This window comes from Delphinapterus leucas, chromosome 10 (assembly GCF_059928025.1).
Source record: "Delphinapterus leucas isolate spDelLeu-1000000601 "Yukka" chromosome 10, BTC_Dleu_Yukka2, whole genome shotgun sequence".
Lineage (NCBI taxonomy): Eukaryota > Metazoa > Chordata > Mammalia > Artiodactyla > Monodontidae > Delphinapterus > Delphinapterus leucas.
The window spans coordinates 63,285,715-63,305,772 of record NC_143138.1 but is presented as its reverse complement, the minus strand read 5'-3'; the positions used below and the strand labels follow the sequence as shown (position 1 = coordinate 63,305,772).

General features: G+C 38.1%; 1 protein-coding gene across 1 annotated transcript in view; it reads right to left on the bottom strand.

Moving 5' to 3' along the window:
• SACM1L (SAC1 like phosphatidylinositide phosphatase) overlaps positions 1-20,058 on the bottom strand; it is a 50,919-nt gene that overhangs the window by 24,229 nt on the left and 6,632 nt on the right. The window contains exons 2-4 of the mRNA XM_089918058.1: positions 9,772-9,869; positions 7,079-7,153; positions 5,424-5,551 (exon numbers count right to left, since the gene is read on the bottom strand). Of these exons, the coding sequence (XP_089774184.1) occupies positions 5,424-5,551; positions 7,079-7,153; positions 9,772-9,869 (301 nt within the window). The remainder of the gene's footprint in view (positions 1-5,423; positions 5,552-7,078; positions 7,154-9,771; positions 9,870-20,058) is intronic.

Genomic DNA, 20,058 nt, shown 5'->3' with positions numbered 1-20,058 from the left:
CTATCTATGAGAGAAACCTGAAGACTAGTAGAACAGATTTTTCACAGCTAAAGATATAAAGAAGAAACCATGATATGGGTAGGAGGAGTGGAGACCTGGTATAGTCAAGACCCACACTCTCAGGTAGGTGACCCACAAATGGGGAGAATAATCACAATTGCTGAGGTTCTCCCCAGTGAGCAAGGGGTCTGAGCTCCACGTCGGCTACTGAGGCCAACGATCTTGCACCAAGAAGACAAGCCCCCAGAATGTCTGGCTTTTAAGGCCAGAAGGGTTTGTGTGCAGGAGAGCAGGACAACTGTAGGAAACAGAGACTCCACTCTTAAAGGGCCCATACAAAATCTCACATGCTCCAAGTCCTCTAGCATGGAGGCATTTAAAAGGAGTCTAAGTCAGACACACTTAGTGATCTCTGCGAGCCTCCTGGAGAGGCAGGAGGCAACTGGGACTGTTACTGGGGATGCAGATGTTGGCAGCAGCTGTCTCAGGGAGTTTGTTCTACCACGAGGACACTGGTGCTAGCAAGTGCCCTTTTGGAGTCCTCCTTCTGGCCTATTAGTGCAGGGGCTTACCTGCCCACCGGCAGGCCGGCACCAGTGCCGGGACACCCCAGGGCAAACAACAGAAAAGAACAATGAAACTAAGACCTGTTTTTCTGAAAAGATAAATAGAAATTGATAAACCTTTAGCCAGACTCATTAAGAAAAAAGGAGGTTGGGCCTAACTAAAATCAGAAATGAAAGAGGACAAATTACAGCCAACACCACAGAAATACAAAGGATCATAAGAGATTATTACAAATACTTGTACACCAATAAAATGGACAACCGAAAAGAAATGGATAAATTTCTAGAAACGTACAATCTCCCAAGACTGAATCGGGGAGAAACAGAAAATATAAACAGATTTATTACCAGTAACGAAATTGAATCAGTAATCAAAAAACTACCAACGAAGTCCAGGATCAGATGGCTTCTCAGGTGAAATCTACCAAACATTGACAGAAGAGTTAACACCTATCCTTCTCAAACTATTCCAAATAATTGAGGAGGAAGGAATGCTTCCAAACTCATTCCATGAGGCTAGCATTACCCTGATACCAAAACCAGATAAAGACAATTATAGGTCAACATTACTGATGAACACAAATGCAAAAATCCTCAGCAAAACATTAGCAAACCAAATTCAACAGTACATTTAAAAGATCACACACCATGATCAAGTGGTACTGATCCCAAGAACGGAAGGACAGTTTAATATCCACCAATCAATCAATATGATACACCACATTAACAAACTGAAGAATAAAAACCATATGATCATCTCAATAGATGCAGAAAAAGCTTTTTACAAAATCCAATACCCATTTATGATAAAACCTCTCAACAAAGTGGGTATACAAGGAACATACCTTAACATTATTAATAAAGACCAGGGAATTCCCTGGCGGTCAAGTGGTTAGGACTCCGTGCTCTCCCTGCTGAGGGCCCAGGTTCAATCCCTGGTCGGAGAACTAAAGTCCCACAAACCACGTGACGGGGCCAAAAAAAAAAAAGACCATATATGACAAACCTACAGCCAACATCAAGCTCAACAGTGAAAAGCTGAAAGCATTTCCTCTAAGATCAGGAATAAAACAAGGATGCCCATTCTCACTACTTTTACTCAACATATTATTAGATGTCCTAGCTACAGCAATTAGACAAGAAAAAGAAATCAAAGGAACCCAAATTGAAAAGAAGTAAAATTGTCACTGTTTGCAGATGACATGATACTATACAAAACCCCAAAGTAAAGATGCCACCAAAAAACTAGTAGAACAGGACTTCCCTGCTGGCGCAGTGGTTAGGAATCTATCTGCCTGCCAATGCCGGGGACACAGGTTCAAGCCCTGGTCCGGGAAGATCCCACGTGCTGTGGAGCAACTAAGCCCACACGCCACAACTACTGAGCCTGCGCTCTAGAGCCTGCGAGCCACAACTACCGAGCCCACGTGCCACAACTACTGAAGCTCGCATGTCTAAAGCCCACATTCCGCACAAGAGAAGCCACTGCAATGAGAAGCCTGCGCACCACGACGGAGAGTAGCCCACACTTGCCGCAACTAGAGAAAGCCCACATGCAGCAACGAAGACCCAATGCAGCCAAAAATAAAATTTAAAAATAAAAATAAAATGGCAGGATATAAAATTAATAATATACAGAAGTCTGTTGCATTTCTATGCAGTAACAATGAACTAACAGGAAGAGAAATTGAAAAGACAATCCCATTTACAACTGCATGAAAAAGAATAAAATACCTAGGAATAAATCTAACCAAGGCGGTAAAAGACCCGTCATTAGAAAACTGTAAGACACTGACAAGAAAACCATAATTCAAAAGGATATGCGCACCCAATGTTCACTGCAGCACTATTTACAATAGCCAGGACATGGAAACAACCTAAACGTCCAACGGTAGATGAATAGACAAAGAAGATGTGGTACATATATACAATGGAATATTAGTCAGCCATAAAAAGGAATGAAATTGGGTCATTTGTAGAGATGTGGATGGACCTAGAGTCTGTCATCGAGAGTGAAGTAAGCCACAAAGAGAAAAACAAGTATCGTTTATTAACGCATATATGTGGAATCCAGAAAAATGGTACAGATAAACCTATTTGTAGGGCAGGATTAGAGATGTAAACACAGAGAACAGACATGTGGACACGGGCAGCAGCGGGGAGAGGAGGGTGGGACGAACTGGGAGATTAGGTATGACATAAATACACTACCATGTGTAAAATAGCTAGCTAGTGGGAACCTGCTGTATAGCACAGGGAGCTCAGCTCAGTGCTCTGTGATGACCTAGATGGGTGGGATAGGGGCGGGTGGTGGGAGTGAGGTCCAAGAGGGAGGGGATATAGGTATAGCTGACTCACTTCATTGTACAGCAGAAACTAATACAACATTGTAAAGCAATTTTACTCCAATAAAAAAAATTTAAAAAGAGGAAAAAAAATGATACAAACAGACCCATAGACAGAGAACAAACTGGTGGTTGCCAGTGGGGAGGGAGGGGTAGGAAGGATGAACGAAATAGGTAAGGGAGATTAAGAGATACTAACTTCCATTTATAAAATAAGTAAGTCATGGGGATATAATATACAACATACAGAATACAGTCAATAATATTTTATAACTTTGTATGGTGACAGATGGTAACTTGACTTCTCATGGTGATCATTTTAAAATGCATAAAAATACTGAATTACCATGTTGTACACCTGAAACTAATATAATATTGTAAGTCAATTATACTTCAATAAGCAATAAAGGAAGATCCAGTAAAAGCAGTATATTTTCTGATAATCATTTTAGCTGGCTTTCCCAATGAATACCAAGATTGACATTTGTTTTTATCCTTGTTTTAAAAAATAATTTTTAATGTTTGTTACTGTTTAATGTTTAGCAAATGATTAACATGTTAATTCATGTTACGAATCTAAATACAAAATTTTTAATTTGGCCTCTTTTTGTAAAAACACGAAAGGTATAAATAAGCAAAGCATATACAGCAAGGAATGCTAAAATTAGTTACATAGCCTGAAAACAAACTATAGCAATAAAGAAGAAACTGTTCAAGTAAATATTACTAGGCTATTAAATGAAAACAACCATTTTTATTGCCTTAAATTATCATGTCTCATAGAGAATTAATTTATTAATATATTGATAGATATACAGTAAGAAAGAAATTTTAAGTTTAAAGTATAAAAACCATACTCTACAGCTTTACTTAGTCAATAAGACAATAGTGCTAGGACTGATTTTTTTTTTAATGTTTATCATAGGTAAGATACATATTTTAGAATAATTAGCTTTCTTTTAAAAACAAACTTTTTGTAATCCTCGGAATAAAAATACAGCTTAAAATTTTTAAAAAGCAAATACTATAAATAAAGTACATTTAGAAAACAAGTACTCAACATATGTAAATCTCTAAACATAATGTTGACTTAAAAAAAAGTAATTTTCAAAAACTAGAACAGGGTTAATGCCATTCATGTAAGTTTTAAAATACACTGCAAGCAAAAACAGATATTGTCTGAATATGAATACAGGCAATCTTCACTTTGCATGATAGGGTGGGACTATAAAAATGACCATGTTATCTTAATCTTAATAATCTTAAACTATCTTAATAATCAATAGGAAAGTTAGGATCATTTCGTGACTTAAAATTTTTTTAATCAACACATTAAAAACTCTCCTACTGTAAGTTATAAATGTATAGGGAAATGAATAGTAAAACGTTGTTTAGTATACTGTAATTTGAAACACTGATAATTAAAAATATTTTACTTCTGGTCAAAATTTATCAAGAGTAGCCTGAACAGTGCTTGCATTCTTCTCATCATGTAACTTATGATACCATCTTTTCTACACCCTGATGAACTGTCGTACATCTAAGCCTGAACTAGCTTCTAACACTTAATCCTGCGTACTATTAACATCATGAAACACTTCTGTGAGTTCCTTTAACGTGAAGTTTGTTACCGGCATCACTTGCTCTGGGACACGTTCAACCTTTTCATCACAACCACTTGACCATTAATGTCGGATAACATCACCTTCACTGAGACCTCTGGCTGCGTATCCAGAATCTCTTATTCCCACCATCAGCTATTTCTTCTATACTCTATTCATGTTCAGTTTGAATTTCACTTCTAGAGTCGTCATTTTTTGTTTCATTGCACTTTCATCTTTGGTGAGCTAATTCTTTAGTCAATATATCATGGTAACTGAAATTTAAACTGTGTTGTTGGGAACTGGTGTTAACTAAACTGTGGTAACTGAAATCCATGCATATAGGAACTGTGCAAAAAGAGGACTGTTTGAATGTGTACACATGCACACACACTTATATTCCCATGTGGCAAAACTGAAGAAAGCTTTCTCCCTAGGGAAAGAGGGAATGAAACGGGATGAGTGGAACTTCAAAGATAATTTTTTTTTTTAGTAATGTATAGGAGCATCCCTTTTATTTTTATCTCTTTTAACATCTTTATTGGAGTATAACTGCTTTACAATGGTGGAAAGATATTTAATATTTTATTTCTTCACAAAAAGGATATGAAGTTAAATCTACGTGTTGACTACATGTGCATTTTCAGTCTGTCCTTTTCTCTCGTATGAAATTTCATATCTAAGAATTGAGTCAGTTAAAAAAAAACCCAAGTGCAATAAAATATATGAACAGTTTTTAAAAAAAATACACTTTAGGGCTAGGTATGTAGAGTGACCATGCTCTATGCATTGTTTAAATAATTAGGTTTAAAAGAAATCCATCAAACATTCTTTGTGTTCCACCTCCCTTCCCCATCCACCCCATGGGACTTCTTTGGATTTTGCAATTAGTAAGTGCTTCCAGTTCTTACCTGAATATCAGTTAAGTGCAACATTGTCTTCTTATAAGAAAGGACATCAAAATCTATTGCTTTCCAGATTACATGATTGAAAAATTCACCTATTTTTTTCTTTTTGGTAATGACAATTAGATAATTACCTGCAAAAAAGCAGAGCCAAGTACACATAAATAGAAATAAGGCAACTGTAAAGCCAGAAATAGCAGTCCTTATTCTTTAAAGGCAAGAGTTACGGGAATTCCCTGGCAGTCGAGTGGTTAGGACTCCGCGCTTTCACTGCCGAGGGTGCAAGTTTGATCTCGGGTCAGGGAACTAAGGTCCTGCAAGCTTTGAGGCACAGCCAAAATAAATAAAGGCGAGAGCTGTGCTAAATAGATAAAGGACCCATACTTTTTGAAAAGCAATCTTATAATTTATGAATAGAAAGACCAGCATATTATTTAGACAAATTTTTACTGAAAGATCAAATTTTTTCTCAGAAAGATAAAAGTAAAAGCTTTCGGTAACCAGAGCAGTGATCCTAGCAGATGGAAAGTACAGACAGAGAACGCTTCTCTCTCACTCTCCTGTCCTCTCCAAAGCATACGGGCCTCTGCTAATGCATTTCCCAACGTGTAGCTTAAAGCATCATAGGTCATAGTATCTGGCCACTGCAGATATCTACACCTCCCATGTCCTTCATGTCATTCTAAATGGTAGAGAAATGTGCTGGGGCAGTATAACTAACTGGTTACTGCAACATTCCAAAGATGGGTGGTCAGGAATCAAGAAGCGATCCCAGCACCATGCATTAATACACCAACCCTGATCCTGGCCACCTCCTCCTCCCACAAATAAACCAGGGTAAGCCTTTACCACTAGATTAATTCTTCACAACTGTTCAAGGCTCTAACCACAAGTGCCCTCCCTGAAAGTTTTCCTATGTACATCTCTCTCCTAGAACTTGTTACATTGTTCTGCAGTAATTTACTATTTAAATGCCTCTCTCACTCAACTGTAAGCTACAGGACAAAAGGGACTTGCATCTTTTATAAATAACATCCAGCACAGTGCCTGATACGATAGGAACTTTTCAAAAGTTCAATGAAATAAAATTTAGATTAAAAACCATCACTTTCCTAATAACACAGAGCCACGGAGTTGAAGGTTTAGAATACTCTGGTCCAGGACTTCCCTGGTGGCACAGTGGTGAAGAATCCGCCTGCCAATGCAGAGGATACGGGTTCGAGCCCTGATCTGGGAAGATCCCACATGCCATGGAGCAACTAAGCCCGTGTGCCATATCTACTGAACCTGTGCTCTGGAGCCCATGAGCCCCAACTACTGAAGCCCGTGTGCCTAGAGCCCGTGCTCTGCAACAAGAGAAGCCACCGCAATGAGAACCCTGTGCACCACAATGAAGAGTAGCCCCCGCTCGTCGCAACTAGAGAAAGCACGCGCATAGCAACCAAGACCCAACGCAGCCAAAAATAAATAAATAAATTAATTAATTAAAAAAAATAGAACCTCAGGCTTACAAATTTAACCACTTGCTATTTCGGGTATAAATTAATGACAAACACCTACAGATTTATTGCCTAAAGCAAGATATAAAGTGTGCCTTCATCTTATACTCTAATAGCATCGATTTAATTACCTTCTTGTCCATCTTAGCTCATTTTTCTTACCTGCCACCAGATGAATTGTGCCCAGTATACCAAATATTGGTCTTGTGACAGCTGAAGGAGGAATATCTTTCTTGACTTTAAAGAAGAAAGTAAAGAAAAATCACTTAGAAAAAGCTCACCAACTGAAAGAGAAATGTAGTTTCATTTCAATTGTTACTTCAATATGCACGCTTTGTTCCAAGAAAACAATATTCCTTCATTAGTGTTAGACCTCCACTTTGGCAGAATATAAAACAAAGATGTCCGTGTTACATATAAAGGTCTCTGCCTGTCTAGAATATGGTGCCAAAAGTAACATGCTTCAGCAACCTCACTACGTAAATTAAGGGTTATTTCCAATGCCAATTTTCAACCAAATTTATTCAACCTCTTGTCAGAAACCAAATCTTTACCCCTTTAAGAGAATTAGAAAGTAAATGGAAGTTGAAACAAGATTTTAATCTCAACATGCAACAAATGGAATGCAAAAAAAGGGCTCGCCTAATTCCCTAATAAGAATGTGAGACATGGAGGCCAAGATTCAAGAGGGGAGGAGGAAGGAAAAGCCTCCTGTTCACGTCTAAAAGAAACTGATACAGGTATCCAGGGAGGCAATATCATTAGCTGCGATTTTATCAATAATGCCGTTATTAATAAAGACTACCTTACATTACAAGGTTCATTTCACAGTTGTTAAACTTTAAGCCAACATGTTTCACAAAACATATTTTGTACAACTCTAGTTTAGGGAATAATGCCCAAAAAGGGGGGGGGTAGGGTCTCCCAGTCAAAGAAACTTATTTTGCTACATCCATACTAACTCTACTCCTTCTCCCAGAGTCACAATGCACAGTAGGAAATTAAAGGCTATAAAATTTTTCTTTCAGTCACAGTTTAATTATCAGCCTGGGACCCATTTTGAAACACTGCTGTAAACTCCAGTCCTGTTTCTTAAAGGCAGTCCTGTTTTTCTAAATAAACTAATTCTGAATAAGGTCTAAAATTCACTTGTTTCTCTCAATAATTCAATTTACTTAGCAATACTATGCCATAATTAATTACCATGAAAAATGGAAATACCAGTGCAGTTTAAAGCTCAGAGAAGATTCTGAATATACTGAGATCATTGATAAACATACATGTACTACTGATACAGCTGTAAGTTACATTAACTGGAGCGTAATAGCAATAACACTATGATAATTCCTAAGACTATGTTGGTTTTTCAGGGAAGAAAAAAAATTCCTCTTTCGGTGGCAATGGTTTGTATTCCCAATGGTAAAAGGAAACTGCCAGAGAAACTGTGATCGACAGCCCCTCATCATCACTAGCTTCAGGTCAAAGTATCTCTTCATGTGTCTACCAATGACTGTTTGCTTATCACTTTTACATCCAAACTATTCAAAACCTTTAAGCTTTGTCCACTCAAATGGGTCTGCATTCTCTACTTACAAATAAAATGTCACTGAAAGGACAAAAAATAATTGAAAATACATGCATACTAAAGCTTTTATAAGACACTAGGTGGTAGGGAATTCTCTGGTGGTCCAGTGGTTAGGACTCCAAGCTTCCCCTGCCGGAGGCACGGGATGGATCCCTGGTCAGGGAACTAAGATCCTCGTGGCAAGGCCCACCACCCCCAGCCCGCCTCCCCTCCAAAAAAATAAAAAAGACACTGGGTTGAATCAATATTATATAAAGAAGTAGTGGGACTAAATTTCAGAAGTACACTAAGGGTGGTTAAAATCAGTCAGCTATTCTGAGAGAGCAGTCACCAAGCAACAGTCACAGCAAATGCCAAATTATCAAACTAAAACAGCTCTTACTTTATTTGGTCAAAGGAAAAGCTTACCAGAAAAAGCAGACAACCAAGGAAATGGAGATTTATAGTCCTACCTTTCTTACACTTTAGTATCCTATGCTAAATATCTTCATGTTTCACTTAATCCGTTCAAAGGATATTTACCATTTACCGAATGCCTACTCTATGGTTACTCAAATACTGCCCTTCAGAAAAAAATTAATACAGAACACTATCTAGAGGTAAATTTTTAAACATATGAAATTCTAAATGTGATATCACATGATACATTAATTCGTTACCAAAATTACTTCACATTAATCTAGTCAGAAATCAGTGTTCCACACAATTGAAAAACAAGTTGCTTTTCACACCCCAGAGAAGCAAAGCTAAATTATAACTGGATTGATAGATAAGATATAGATAAAGCTTAGGAAAATCATTCTGCCTAAAACACAAGTTTTACCCAGTGATGTATATATTATTTTTCATTTATTAAATTATCCTCATAGTCATGAATATTTTCAAAACAAAATCAGCTGTTAACATTCCACACACTTAATGCTAAAACAACTTTCTCACACTCAAATAATTCAAATCTTACAGCTAGAAAGGAACCTAACATACCAACAAAACCAATCCTGTTACGGTATTGATAAGGGAACAAATAAAGAAAGTTTTTAAATCCTTATGAATAGTAAAATGCTACCTAAAATTTTCAAGATCATTTCTCCTTTTCATGAAAAGGAAAAAGTATAAAATTAATGCATAAAAATCAAATGAGGTAGCAAGAATTAAAATTTTCTAAGAAGACACTCAGATATCCACACACTCACATGGATCTCATTAATTTAACTATTGCAACTTAAGTGTAAACTCTTTCTAGACACTTCTAAATCTGGCCATGAAATACCTGAGAGTGTAACTTCTGTGGACACACGGTCGATGATAAGTACATCATCTGCTCCATCATCACAAGCTTCCACATAGAATTTGTCAGGTGTGATATGCCTAAGAAGAAATTTAAAACCATAAATAATGAAGTGAAATGAAGACTTCCAAAAAAATCTGTTATAACAATTGAACAGTGTTTAAATTTGACATCATTGGGCTTCCCTGGTGGCGCATTGGTTGAGAGTCCGCCTGCCGATGCAGGGGACACGGATTTGTGCCCCGGTCCGGGAGGATCCCACATGCTGCGGCGCGGCTGCGCCCGTGAGCCATGGCTGCTGAGCCTGCGCGTCCAGAGCCTGTGCTCCGCAACGGGAGAGGTCACGACAGTGAGAGGCCCGCGTACCACCAAAAAAAAAAAAAAAAAAAAAGAATGACATTTTCCCAGCTTCTGAATAGATAAAGCTATTATGCTGTCCTCATGTGTTCACTGCAACTCTTTTCACCTAATTTAATGCTGATACGGTTTTAATTCGCTGTAAAACTACCACTCTGACTTACGTAAGAAAATCATACTAAAATCTAATTTATACTCAACATGGTGCAGAAGGCAATGTAGCACAGTAGTCAGGAGCATTCTATGGAACCAGACTGTGCTGTGTGAACTTGGGCACGTTACTCCTCCCCTGTGTTCCTCAGTTCCCTTATCCATAAAATAAGGATAATACCAGACTCATTAAATTGCATTGTTGTGAGGATAAAATGATATACTCTTTGATAAGCATTTAGAACACTTGACACATAGTAACCAAGATTTAAGTATTAGCTAAAAACACTAAGAAACACATTTCCAGGAAATTGTTTAAAATAAACTACTTTAACATTTTTGTATTTTGTTTGAATGCCACTGATGTGTTCTTGAAAAAAAAAACCGCATCCTGCAAAGTAAAAAATAAAGGGGGTACAATTAGTAGAGTACTCAGAATTTATGCAACTTTGTAACCCGAGTCCAACAAAAATTAACAGTTGGCTCCTCAGGAGGTACAACGGATAACTCCAGGCAAGCAATTCAGCATGGCTGGGGACTGCCTCAGGAAATAACAATCAACAAAAACTAAATAAAGTTAAAATAAAGATTTGCAGGCACTAAAACAATGGAGACTGAGGCTGTTGTTGAGGTGGGCACAGGAGTAAATACAGGTATCTGCCAGGGATTGGTTCCAAATACCAAAATCTGTGGATGCTCAAGTCCCTCATATTAAATGGTGCAGTACAGTCAGCCCTCTGCAACCGTGGATTCAACCAAGTTGGAACCTGCAGGTACGGAACCCGCAGGTATGGAGGGTCTCCAGGAGCTGACCAGAGTTGGGGCGAGAACTAGCTTGTTTGTTTTTCCAGGGACTAATCTCTGCCGTTCTTAAACCACACTTGAAAGAACATCTGTCTGGGCAGCAGCCTATCTGAGGGCTTTTTCCTTTCCTTTTAAATTCTACTCCCTCTAGTCTACTCTTCTTGCCAATGAAAAATCTTATATAATAAACCCACACACCATCACTGACATCATTTTTTTTTTTTTTTTTTTTTTCCGATATGCAGGCCTCTCACTGTTGTGGCCTCTCCCGTTGCGGAGCACACGCTCCGGATGCGCAGGCTCAGCGGCCAAGGCTCATGGGTCCAGCCGCTCCACGGCATGTGGGACCTTCCCGGACCGGGGCACGAACCCGTATCCCCTGCATCGGCAGGCGGACTCTCAACCACTGCGCCACCAGGGAAGCCCCATCATTTCTTACTTACTGACCATGTATAAGCTATTTGGTGTTACAGAAACAAGTCCTGTAGCAGAACAAACTATACTGACCATTTTTGACTTATAAGTTTTTGAGGAATAATCAACCCTTAATTATCCAAATATAACTTACATCCTTTTATGGTTCATCTATAACTAACTTCTTAATATTTCCTCCATGGGGTGGGAATGGGGTATGCCAAGGAAATGAAAGTCAATTTTAATACAAAATAAGAAATGCAACAAAGGAAACAAATCTGCTTCAAATATGGCAGTCTTCAATTCAAACTAAATATATGTTCCTTTTTATTCCTGAATAGTAGTCCACTGTATGGATATATCACAATTTGTTTATTCATTCACTTGCTGATGGACATCTGTGCCATTTCCAGTTTAGGATATTATGAATAAAGCTTCTATGAACATTCTAGTACAAGTCTTAAGGCAGACATATGCATCATTTCTCTTGGATGACTACTTAGAAGTGGAATGGCTGGGTGATATTGTAGTTGTATGTTTAACTTGCACAAAGAAGGGAAAACGGAAGTGATTACAGACAAGGAAACTTAAGGGTAATGACTGTATTCATTTGATACTGGTGATGGTTTCACAGGTGTAAAATATATCAAAATGTATCAAAGTGCATGCTTTAAATATGTGCAGTTTATTATATGTCAACTATGCTTCAATAAACCTATAAAAAGAAGCAAAGTGAGAGATCCTGAAACAAACTAAAGGAAGTATAAAAAAACTTCCAGACAATCTAGTCATAGGATAGTTACCTCTAGTCTCGAATCATTAAAAAAAAAAAAAAAAAAAAAAAAAAATCCAACACATCAGTCCATATCTGCAGAAGATGTTTTGTGCAAGGCTAAGTTGCACTCCAGGAGTAAGTCAATAAATTTATTGAAAAGCTACCATGTGCTAAGCATTACACAAGTACTAGGGACAAGGAGGTAGGTGATAAATAAAAAAACAAGTACCAAATAGAAACAAAAATTTTAAACAAAAAGTAGACCTGAAAAACAAGACTTCTTTATAAAAGCCTTTGGAAAAAATTCTTTCTCTAAATCAGAGGGCATTTTATAAGCCTCACTCTTTAGAATCCCTCCACACCCTAACAACCCCCAATCTTTTAAATGCTGTTTAAATGCCTGTGCATCAGATGTCCCACTGCATTTCCAGGTCTTAAACAGGCTCAGGATCTGAAAGAGTCACGTGAAATGCTTTCCTACAATGGGAAATGCTTTCCTACAATGAAGATTTCAATCATGAGAAGGATGTGACAAGTTGTTGGTAGTTCCTGAGATGTTGAGGTCACGTGCAGGGACAGGAGAGTGGCCTCAGGCTGACAGCCAGCAAGAAAACAGGGACCTTAGTCCAACAACCACAAGAAAATGGATTTGGTCAACACCCTGAATGAGCTGGATTCTTCCTCAGAGCCTCCACTATGAAACGTGATTTTAGCCCAGTGAGATTCATATTGGACTTCTGAACGACAGTAACTAAGAGATAATACATTTGTATTGTTTAAAGTTTCTAAGCTTATGGTAATTTGGTACAGCAGCAATAGAAAACTACTACAGTGATCAAATCCCTCCTGGAATGAAATAATCTCCACATTAACCCCTGGCCAAAACACAAAAACACTTTATCTTCCTGGAACAAAACAAAGAGATGTTTCCTTCAATTGAGTTTGATACCTGGTGTGTGAGTTTCTAAGTGATAAAACATTTTAAAAACCATTTTTAATGGCGTGTCTTTAATTTATATTTTATTAAACCAAGGTTTTTTCCTTATGTCTTAACCTAAGTATAAGTAACAATGTTTTCCTGACTGACTAGGATCTTGAACACATCAATTTCTGGGCCATCCTACCAAAAGATGATGCCTTCAAATTCTAGTAACACAGTATGGTGAAAAAGTTACAGGTTTTAAGCTCTTACAAACCTGGTTTGAATTCCAACTCCATGCTTACTTGTCATGAGTCCCTGAACAAATCACTGAACTTCCCAGCTCAGCTTTCTCTCTATTAAAAAGTGGTAAGTGATCGGTGAGGGTAAATGAGAGAATATGTGTGACATGCCTGGCACTAAGAAGAGACTCCACGAAATGGCGGCATTATTTTTTTTACTAAATGACCTCAGACCACTGAGCTTCAGTTTTCTCTTCTGCTGTCTCAGTCTCTTGACAAAGCCATCACCACTGCTCCTACTCAGCCGCTTTAGTTTTACATTTGAGACAAAGGCTGATGAATGCTACACAGTTCTGACCACGAGTGAAGTCCCTGGGTTTTATTATATCCATCTTCTTCATATTGCTCAGGGCCCTAAGCTCTTCTAAATTCACAGCTGTATTTGGGGGGGGGCGGGAAGCTACCACAGTTTACTTCACACACATGGTGTTACTTCTTTAATAACTAATGTTATTCTTAATATAAGAGATGATTATCAACATACAATCTCAGAAATCAAATTCCTCCACTTTTTCAATACAGTGGACAAAGACACAAAGCTTGCATCTAAATGAACAGCCAGTAGAGAAATGCATTCTGTGTTCCCTCAATAGCTCCACCCTCTTATACTTTGACTTCTTTTATCTATATACAGTAGGCCCTCTTTATCCATGGGTTCCACAAGGGTGGATTCAACCAACAGTGGATTGAAAATACTCAAGAAAAAAAAATTCCAGAAAGTTCCAAAAAAGCAAAACTAGAATTTGCTGAACATCATCAACTATTTGCATAACATTTACATTGTATTTACAACTATTTACATAGCATTTACATTGTATTTGCAACTATTTACATAACATTTACATTGTATTAGGTATTATAATATAGAGATGATTTCAAATATACAGGAGGATGTACATAGGTTATATGTAAACACTACGCCACTTATATACGGAACTTGAGCATCCTTGAATTTTGGTAACTGATGGGGCCCTAAAACCAATGTATTTAAGCTTCTCACCTGCAAAACTTCTACCATAAAAATAAATTATTTGAATGAAGTCAATGAATTTTAAAAAATCATACTTGTTTCCATATACAAGTTTTGGTGTGTTACCTAACAGATACCTTTTAGTCAGTGAAATTTATTATAAAATCAAATATTTATAAGAGCAGAAAAATCTCCTATTAAAATTTTAATATGTATAATTATGTAAAAATATATATAAATACATAAATAAATATATTTCAAAATATACATGGAACAAAAAGTATCCCTAATATAAGCAATTAAAAAATTTTTCCCAACTTGACATTTAAATTTAAAACTGATCTGGAAGGGTGTGGAACACTGAAAAAATACATACATCTTGGGGACTTCCCTGGCTGCGCAGTGGTTAAGCATACACCTGCCAATGCAGGGGACACGGGTTCGAGCCCTGGTCTGGGAAGATCCCACATGCCGCGGAGCAACTAAGCCCATGAGCCATAACGACTGAGCCCGCACACCTAGAGCTCGTGCTCCACGACAAGAAGCCACCGCAATGAGAAGCCAACGCACCACAACGAAGAGTAGCCCCTGCCCGCCACAACTAGAGAAAGCCCACACACTGCAATGAAGACCCAATGCAGCTGCAACTCAACTTATTTTTTTAATATATATATACATCTTGAATTAAGACTTTAAATCATATACAAAAAATATACAGCCACAGAAATAGTTACATTCCTAATAATCGCAGTCAAAGTTAATAACCTCACTATGTGTTCAAAATCCTTAAAATTACAAAGTTAGAAATGAAAATTTCTTTTATATGAAGGTGAAATATACTATATATAACACTTCCAGTCTGGCTAGGTACATGTGAAATGAGAAGATCAACAAATTAGCTTTGTAATCGAAGTAGAATGAAATGAATTTCCAAGAGTGAAAACCCTCCAGAGAAAAAGCCTTGATATTCTTTCAGAAGATGGAATCTGGTTAGTACCAAGAGGTGGGTGCAGGCTGTAGGGCAGATACTAGTCATTCAAATGCAGGTGTGGAAGAAGAAAAGTGCTTAGAAATGGGCTAATTAAGTTACTACAGAATCTAACTGCCTACGGGGTGAGAGCCAACAAAGTAAGCAGACTCCAGCTGTAGAGTGCTGAAAAGCCTCAAGAACTAAGGACTTGGGTAGGGGATGAGGTGGGGCAGTGAGATTAACTGCAGGGTTGGCGTTAAGAGTAAGGCGGTTCAAAGTCTGTGTAAGGAACAATCAGATCCCTACCCAAACCTAGAGTCCAGGTACCTCCCTAACCAGATGATTTAACGCTTACAGCAGTTCAACAAGAGAAGACCTGAACTCCAGAAACCAGGCACAGCTGAGGACCACAGTGAGTCAAGTAAAGTCTGGAGACACAGAGAAGGTCTGCTTACAGATTGGGAAAATCATCCACCCTCTTCCTCTGCCAGGTTCCCAGAAGGCTAAAGGCCAAGCATCCCACTCCCCCAATTCCCGAAAGAGCTATGAATACTGTCTCTGAAGAAACTTACTGGCCCAAAAGAAAAGACCTGCAAATGCTGACATTTAGGGCACCTCCCCCAAAGAAACAGTTGAGTTCCTGCACAATCACTCTAGTGAAGGCCACCAATTGACAAATCCTGACCCACAAACAGACCCTTCCAATCCATTTTTTAGTGCCTCATTCTCAAACATGAAATGACAACCGAGGATCACCAGATATTTGAGCTAAGCTTCCATCACACAAGACACAGAACGAAACAAAGAGAAAAATAACTGAGTAAACAAACTATGCTGAGAACAGAATAAAGCTTCAAAACACATTTATAACTGGTAGCCTGAGAGAGAAGACATTGCACTCATGAAACAAAAATACCAAAAAGAAGGAGGGGGAGGGGGGGAGAAGGAGATTCAGCAAGCAAGAATATGTTTTTGGACTGACGGCAGAAATAATTATTTGAATATTCAGTAGAAGGACTGGAAAATAAAACCGAAGAACTCTCCTTGAGAACAGAATAAAAAGATAAGAGCTGTAAAACAGAAAAGCATAGGAAGGAAGAAAGGGGGAGATGGAAAGAGACAGGAGGGGGAGAGAAGACAGGAAGAAAGAGAGGGGCACAATCCAGGATGTTCAACATCCACTTAGCAGGAATTCCAGGAGAGTACACAAGAAAAAAATTTATCAAAGAAATAGTGCAAAAACAAAGAAGAAACCTCAAGCCAAAGGACAAGTTTCCAGATGTAAAAGGCCCACCAAATATATGAAACACACACACACAGAGGCACATTAAGTGTAAAACTCAAAATACCATAGAGATACAATCCCAAAGTTTCCAGAAAAAAAAAAAAAACTAAGAGAAAGAAGTGCTGAAATATTCAACAGCCACACTATTGGATTATTCAACAGCAACACATTGGAGTATTCAACAGAAAGGTCTTTAAAATTCTGAAGGATAATAATTTCTGAGAATTCTCTACTTAGTCACACTAACAAATAAACGTGAGGACAGAATGAAAGCATTTTCAGATGTGCAGTATCTCAAAAGATACTTCTCTTTCACTCTTTCTTGGAAAGAAGGAAAAGATGTTTCATCGACATGGAGTAAATCAAGAGTTAGACTTGGAATCCAAAACAGGAGAGAGGTAAAAGAAATTCTCATGATGATGGTAAAGGGAAGTTCCAGGACAATGCAACAGGCCTAAAGAACAGCCAGTCCAGATTAAAGCAGGGGATAGGGCTCCTGGAGGTAAGCCTCACAGAAGAAGATGAATTGACAGTTACCATCAGCAGAGGAGTTTTACTGCTGTCCCAGAGACTGAAGATTAATTAGCAACAGGTAAAGAAAAGTCAAGCAAACTTTTTAATTCAAGGAAAAACAAAGCATTTTTATAAGGAAATGTAATTATAATACATTACTGACTTCCTTTGAGTCATACCTACACAACCATAATAATGTGAACACTGAATAACCACACTGAGAGGAGAGGAAAGGAAGAGAGGTATAAAAGCTAAATTCTCATCTTCTTAAGTAAAAAGTCATCATATGACTGAAACTGAAAAACAAATCAGGAAATAGCAGTATAAGCATGTTGTTTAGAAGTGTAAAGCAAAATACCAGAAGAAACTGCTTAAAAACATGAAAATACTGGGACTTCCCTGATGATCCAGTGGGTAAGACTCCACGCTCCCAATGCAGGGGGCCCGGGTTCAATCACTTGTCAGGGAACTATATCCCGCATGCTGCAACTAAGAGTTCACATGCCACAACGAAGAGTTCATATGCCACAACTAAGAGTTTGCATGCCGCAACTAAGACCCAGCACAACCTAAATAAATAAACATTGTAAAAAAATGAAAGTATTGATAGATGCCTCTGGGACAGTGGGAGTTGGGAGTGCTGAAAAGTGCTCTTTTAATATATAAGCTTTGTGTCACTTAGCTTTAAACCATATACTCGTATTAGATTATAATAATTAAGCTTAAAATTAATATAAAAATTAAGCTTAAAAAGGTGTTAAAAGAACAAAAATAAGAGTAATTGTGGATCAAGGTAAAGAGTTCTATCTAGCCTAAGGGCTCTGGGACCTTTGCTGGATCTTACCTCTCAGAGAGATGTTGCTAGAATCTAAGTTGCTGGTGCTGCCACCAGGCTGCTCTGATAAATGTTATTGAAAATGGCTTAAGAATTGGAGCAAGAATTGGAGATATGAACAGTGACTGCCAGCTAATCAACATTTCTAAGAAGACTAATTACAAGTAATCGCTCTAATTCATCCAACTAATAACAGCAAGTGTCATCCCAACTCAGCTATCTACATATGCCTTTGCTGCCTTCCTCTTCTCCTTTCCCTCCTTCCATTTCCCACCATTGTTTAATTGGCCTTAATACTGATCTGAAGTATGTTTTATGTAATAAATTTTATTCTGTAAGCTTTATGCTCCCAGGTTTCATTTCAAAAGCTCATGAAATTAACTTTAACTCTCTAGCACTTACAGTCAGAAACACTTGAGTAAACATTCAGGGTATAATTTTTGCTGGGGTTATGGTTTTATTGTTATTTTTGTTTTTAAATCTTCACCAGGGACTTCCCTGGTGGCGCAGTGGTTAAGAATCCGCCTGCCAATGCAGGGGACATGGGTTCGACCCCTGGTCTGGGAAGATCCCACATGCCGCAGAGCAACTAAGCCCATGTGCCACAACTACTGACCCTGCGTGACACAACTACTGAAGCCCGTGCGCCTACAGCCCGAGCTCTGCAACAAGCCACCACAATGAGAAGCCCGCGCACCACAACAAAGAGTAGACCCCACTCGCCTTAACTAGAGAAAGCCTGCACACAGCAATGAAGACCCAACAACAAAGACCCGATGCAGCCATAAATAAATAATTTATTTAAAAAAAAATCTTCACCAAACAGGCTACCAAGCCTCTGCAGACAAGGACTCTAAGCTTATCCTTATTGGTATTCTCACACAAGATAGTAAAAGCTCAATTTTCTTAGAGAATAGAACATAATTAGTCAGAAGACACATACATTAAGTTGTTATTTCTATATGGCCCTTAACTAATGTTTTCTTTGGCTCAGTGACAGAATAAACGGAATTTTAAAAATTGTTTCTTTTCTCTTAGCTAAGGAAAGATCATGAGAGGTCAAATTTTAACTGGATTTGAAGTTATACTGTAACTTATAAGAAGAGAAAGAGGAAGTAGGGTGTTCTCTAAATAGAAAGTCTACAAAGTATCACTAACACCAAGTTCTGCCTGGAGTTTTTCCAAAATTAACCAGTCAACAGGCTCAGCTAAGTTCTCAATGTAATAAGTACATGGAAACCAAGACAGAAGACTCAGTGATGAACAAATATCTAGGCAAAATCTTCTCCCTGTTGCAAAAAGAATGGCTCTCAACTGGTGTGATGTTTCTCATTTCAGTAAAACTCTCTCACATTACTTATTTATGAAATAGATCTTAGAAGTTAAAGAAATTCCCTCCAAGAAGATTATCTGGTCATTAACTATGCTGTTGATATCAAATCTCTAAAGTTCAAAGTAATACTGTATACTAAAATAAACTGGTGAGGTTATCAGAATCCAATAGGTATCAACTATTAACTAACAGAACAGGAATACTACCTAGTTTCTTTCAAGACAGGGGATTTGATATCAACCCAGAGTCCTAGTTTCTGTTAAGATGACACATATTTTGGAAGATATATCAAAATAGGCATGAGCTTGCACTCTCTCTTCTTGATCCCAGAGACCATGGACTTCAAAGCCTATTAAGCTTTGAAAATAAAGGCCCATGGAGATGTGTGGCCAAGATGGCAGAGCAGGAAGACCTTGACCTCACCTCTTCCCACAGGCACACCAAATTACAGCTCTTTACAGAGCAACTACTGATGAGAAAAACTGGAAGACTAGCAGAAGAGATCTTCTACAACTAAAGATATAAAAAAAGGAACAACAAAACGGGTAGGAGGGGAGGAGAGCCAGTGTAACCAAGACCCATACCACAGTGGGGGCGACCCACAAATGGGAGGATAATTACAACTGCAGAGGCTCTCCCCAA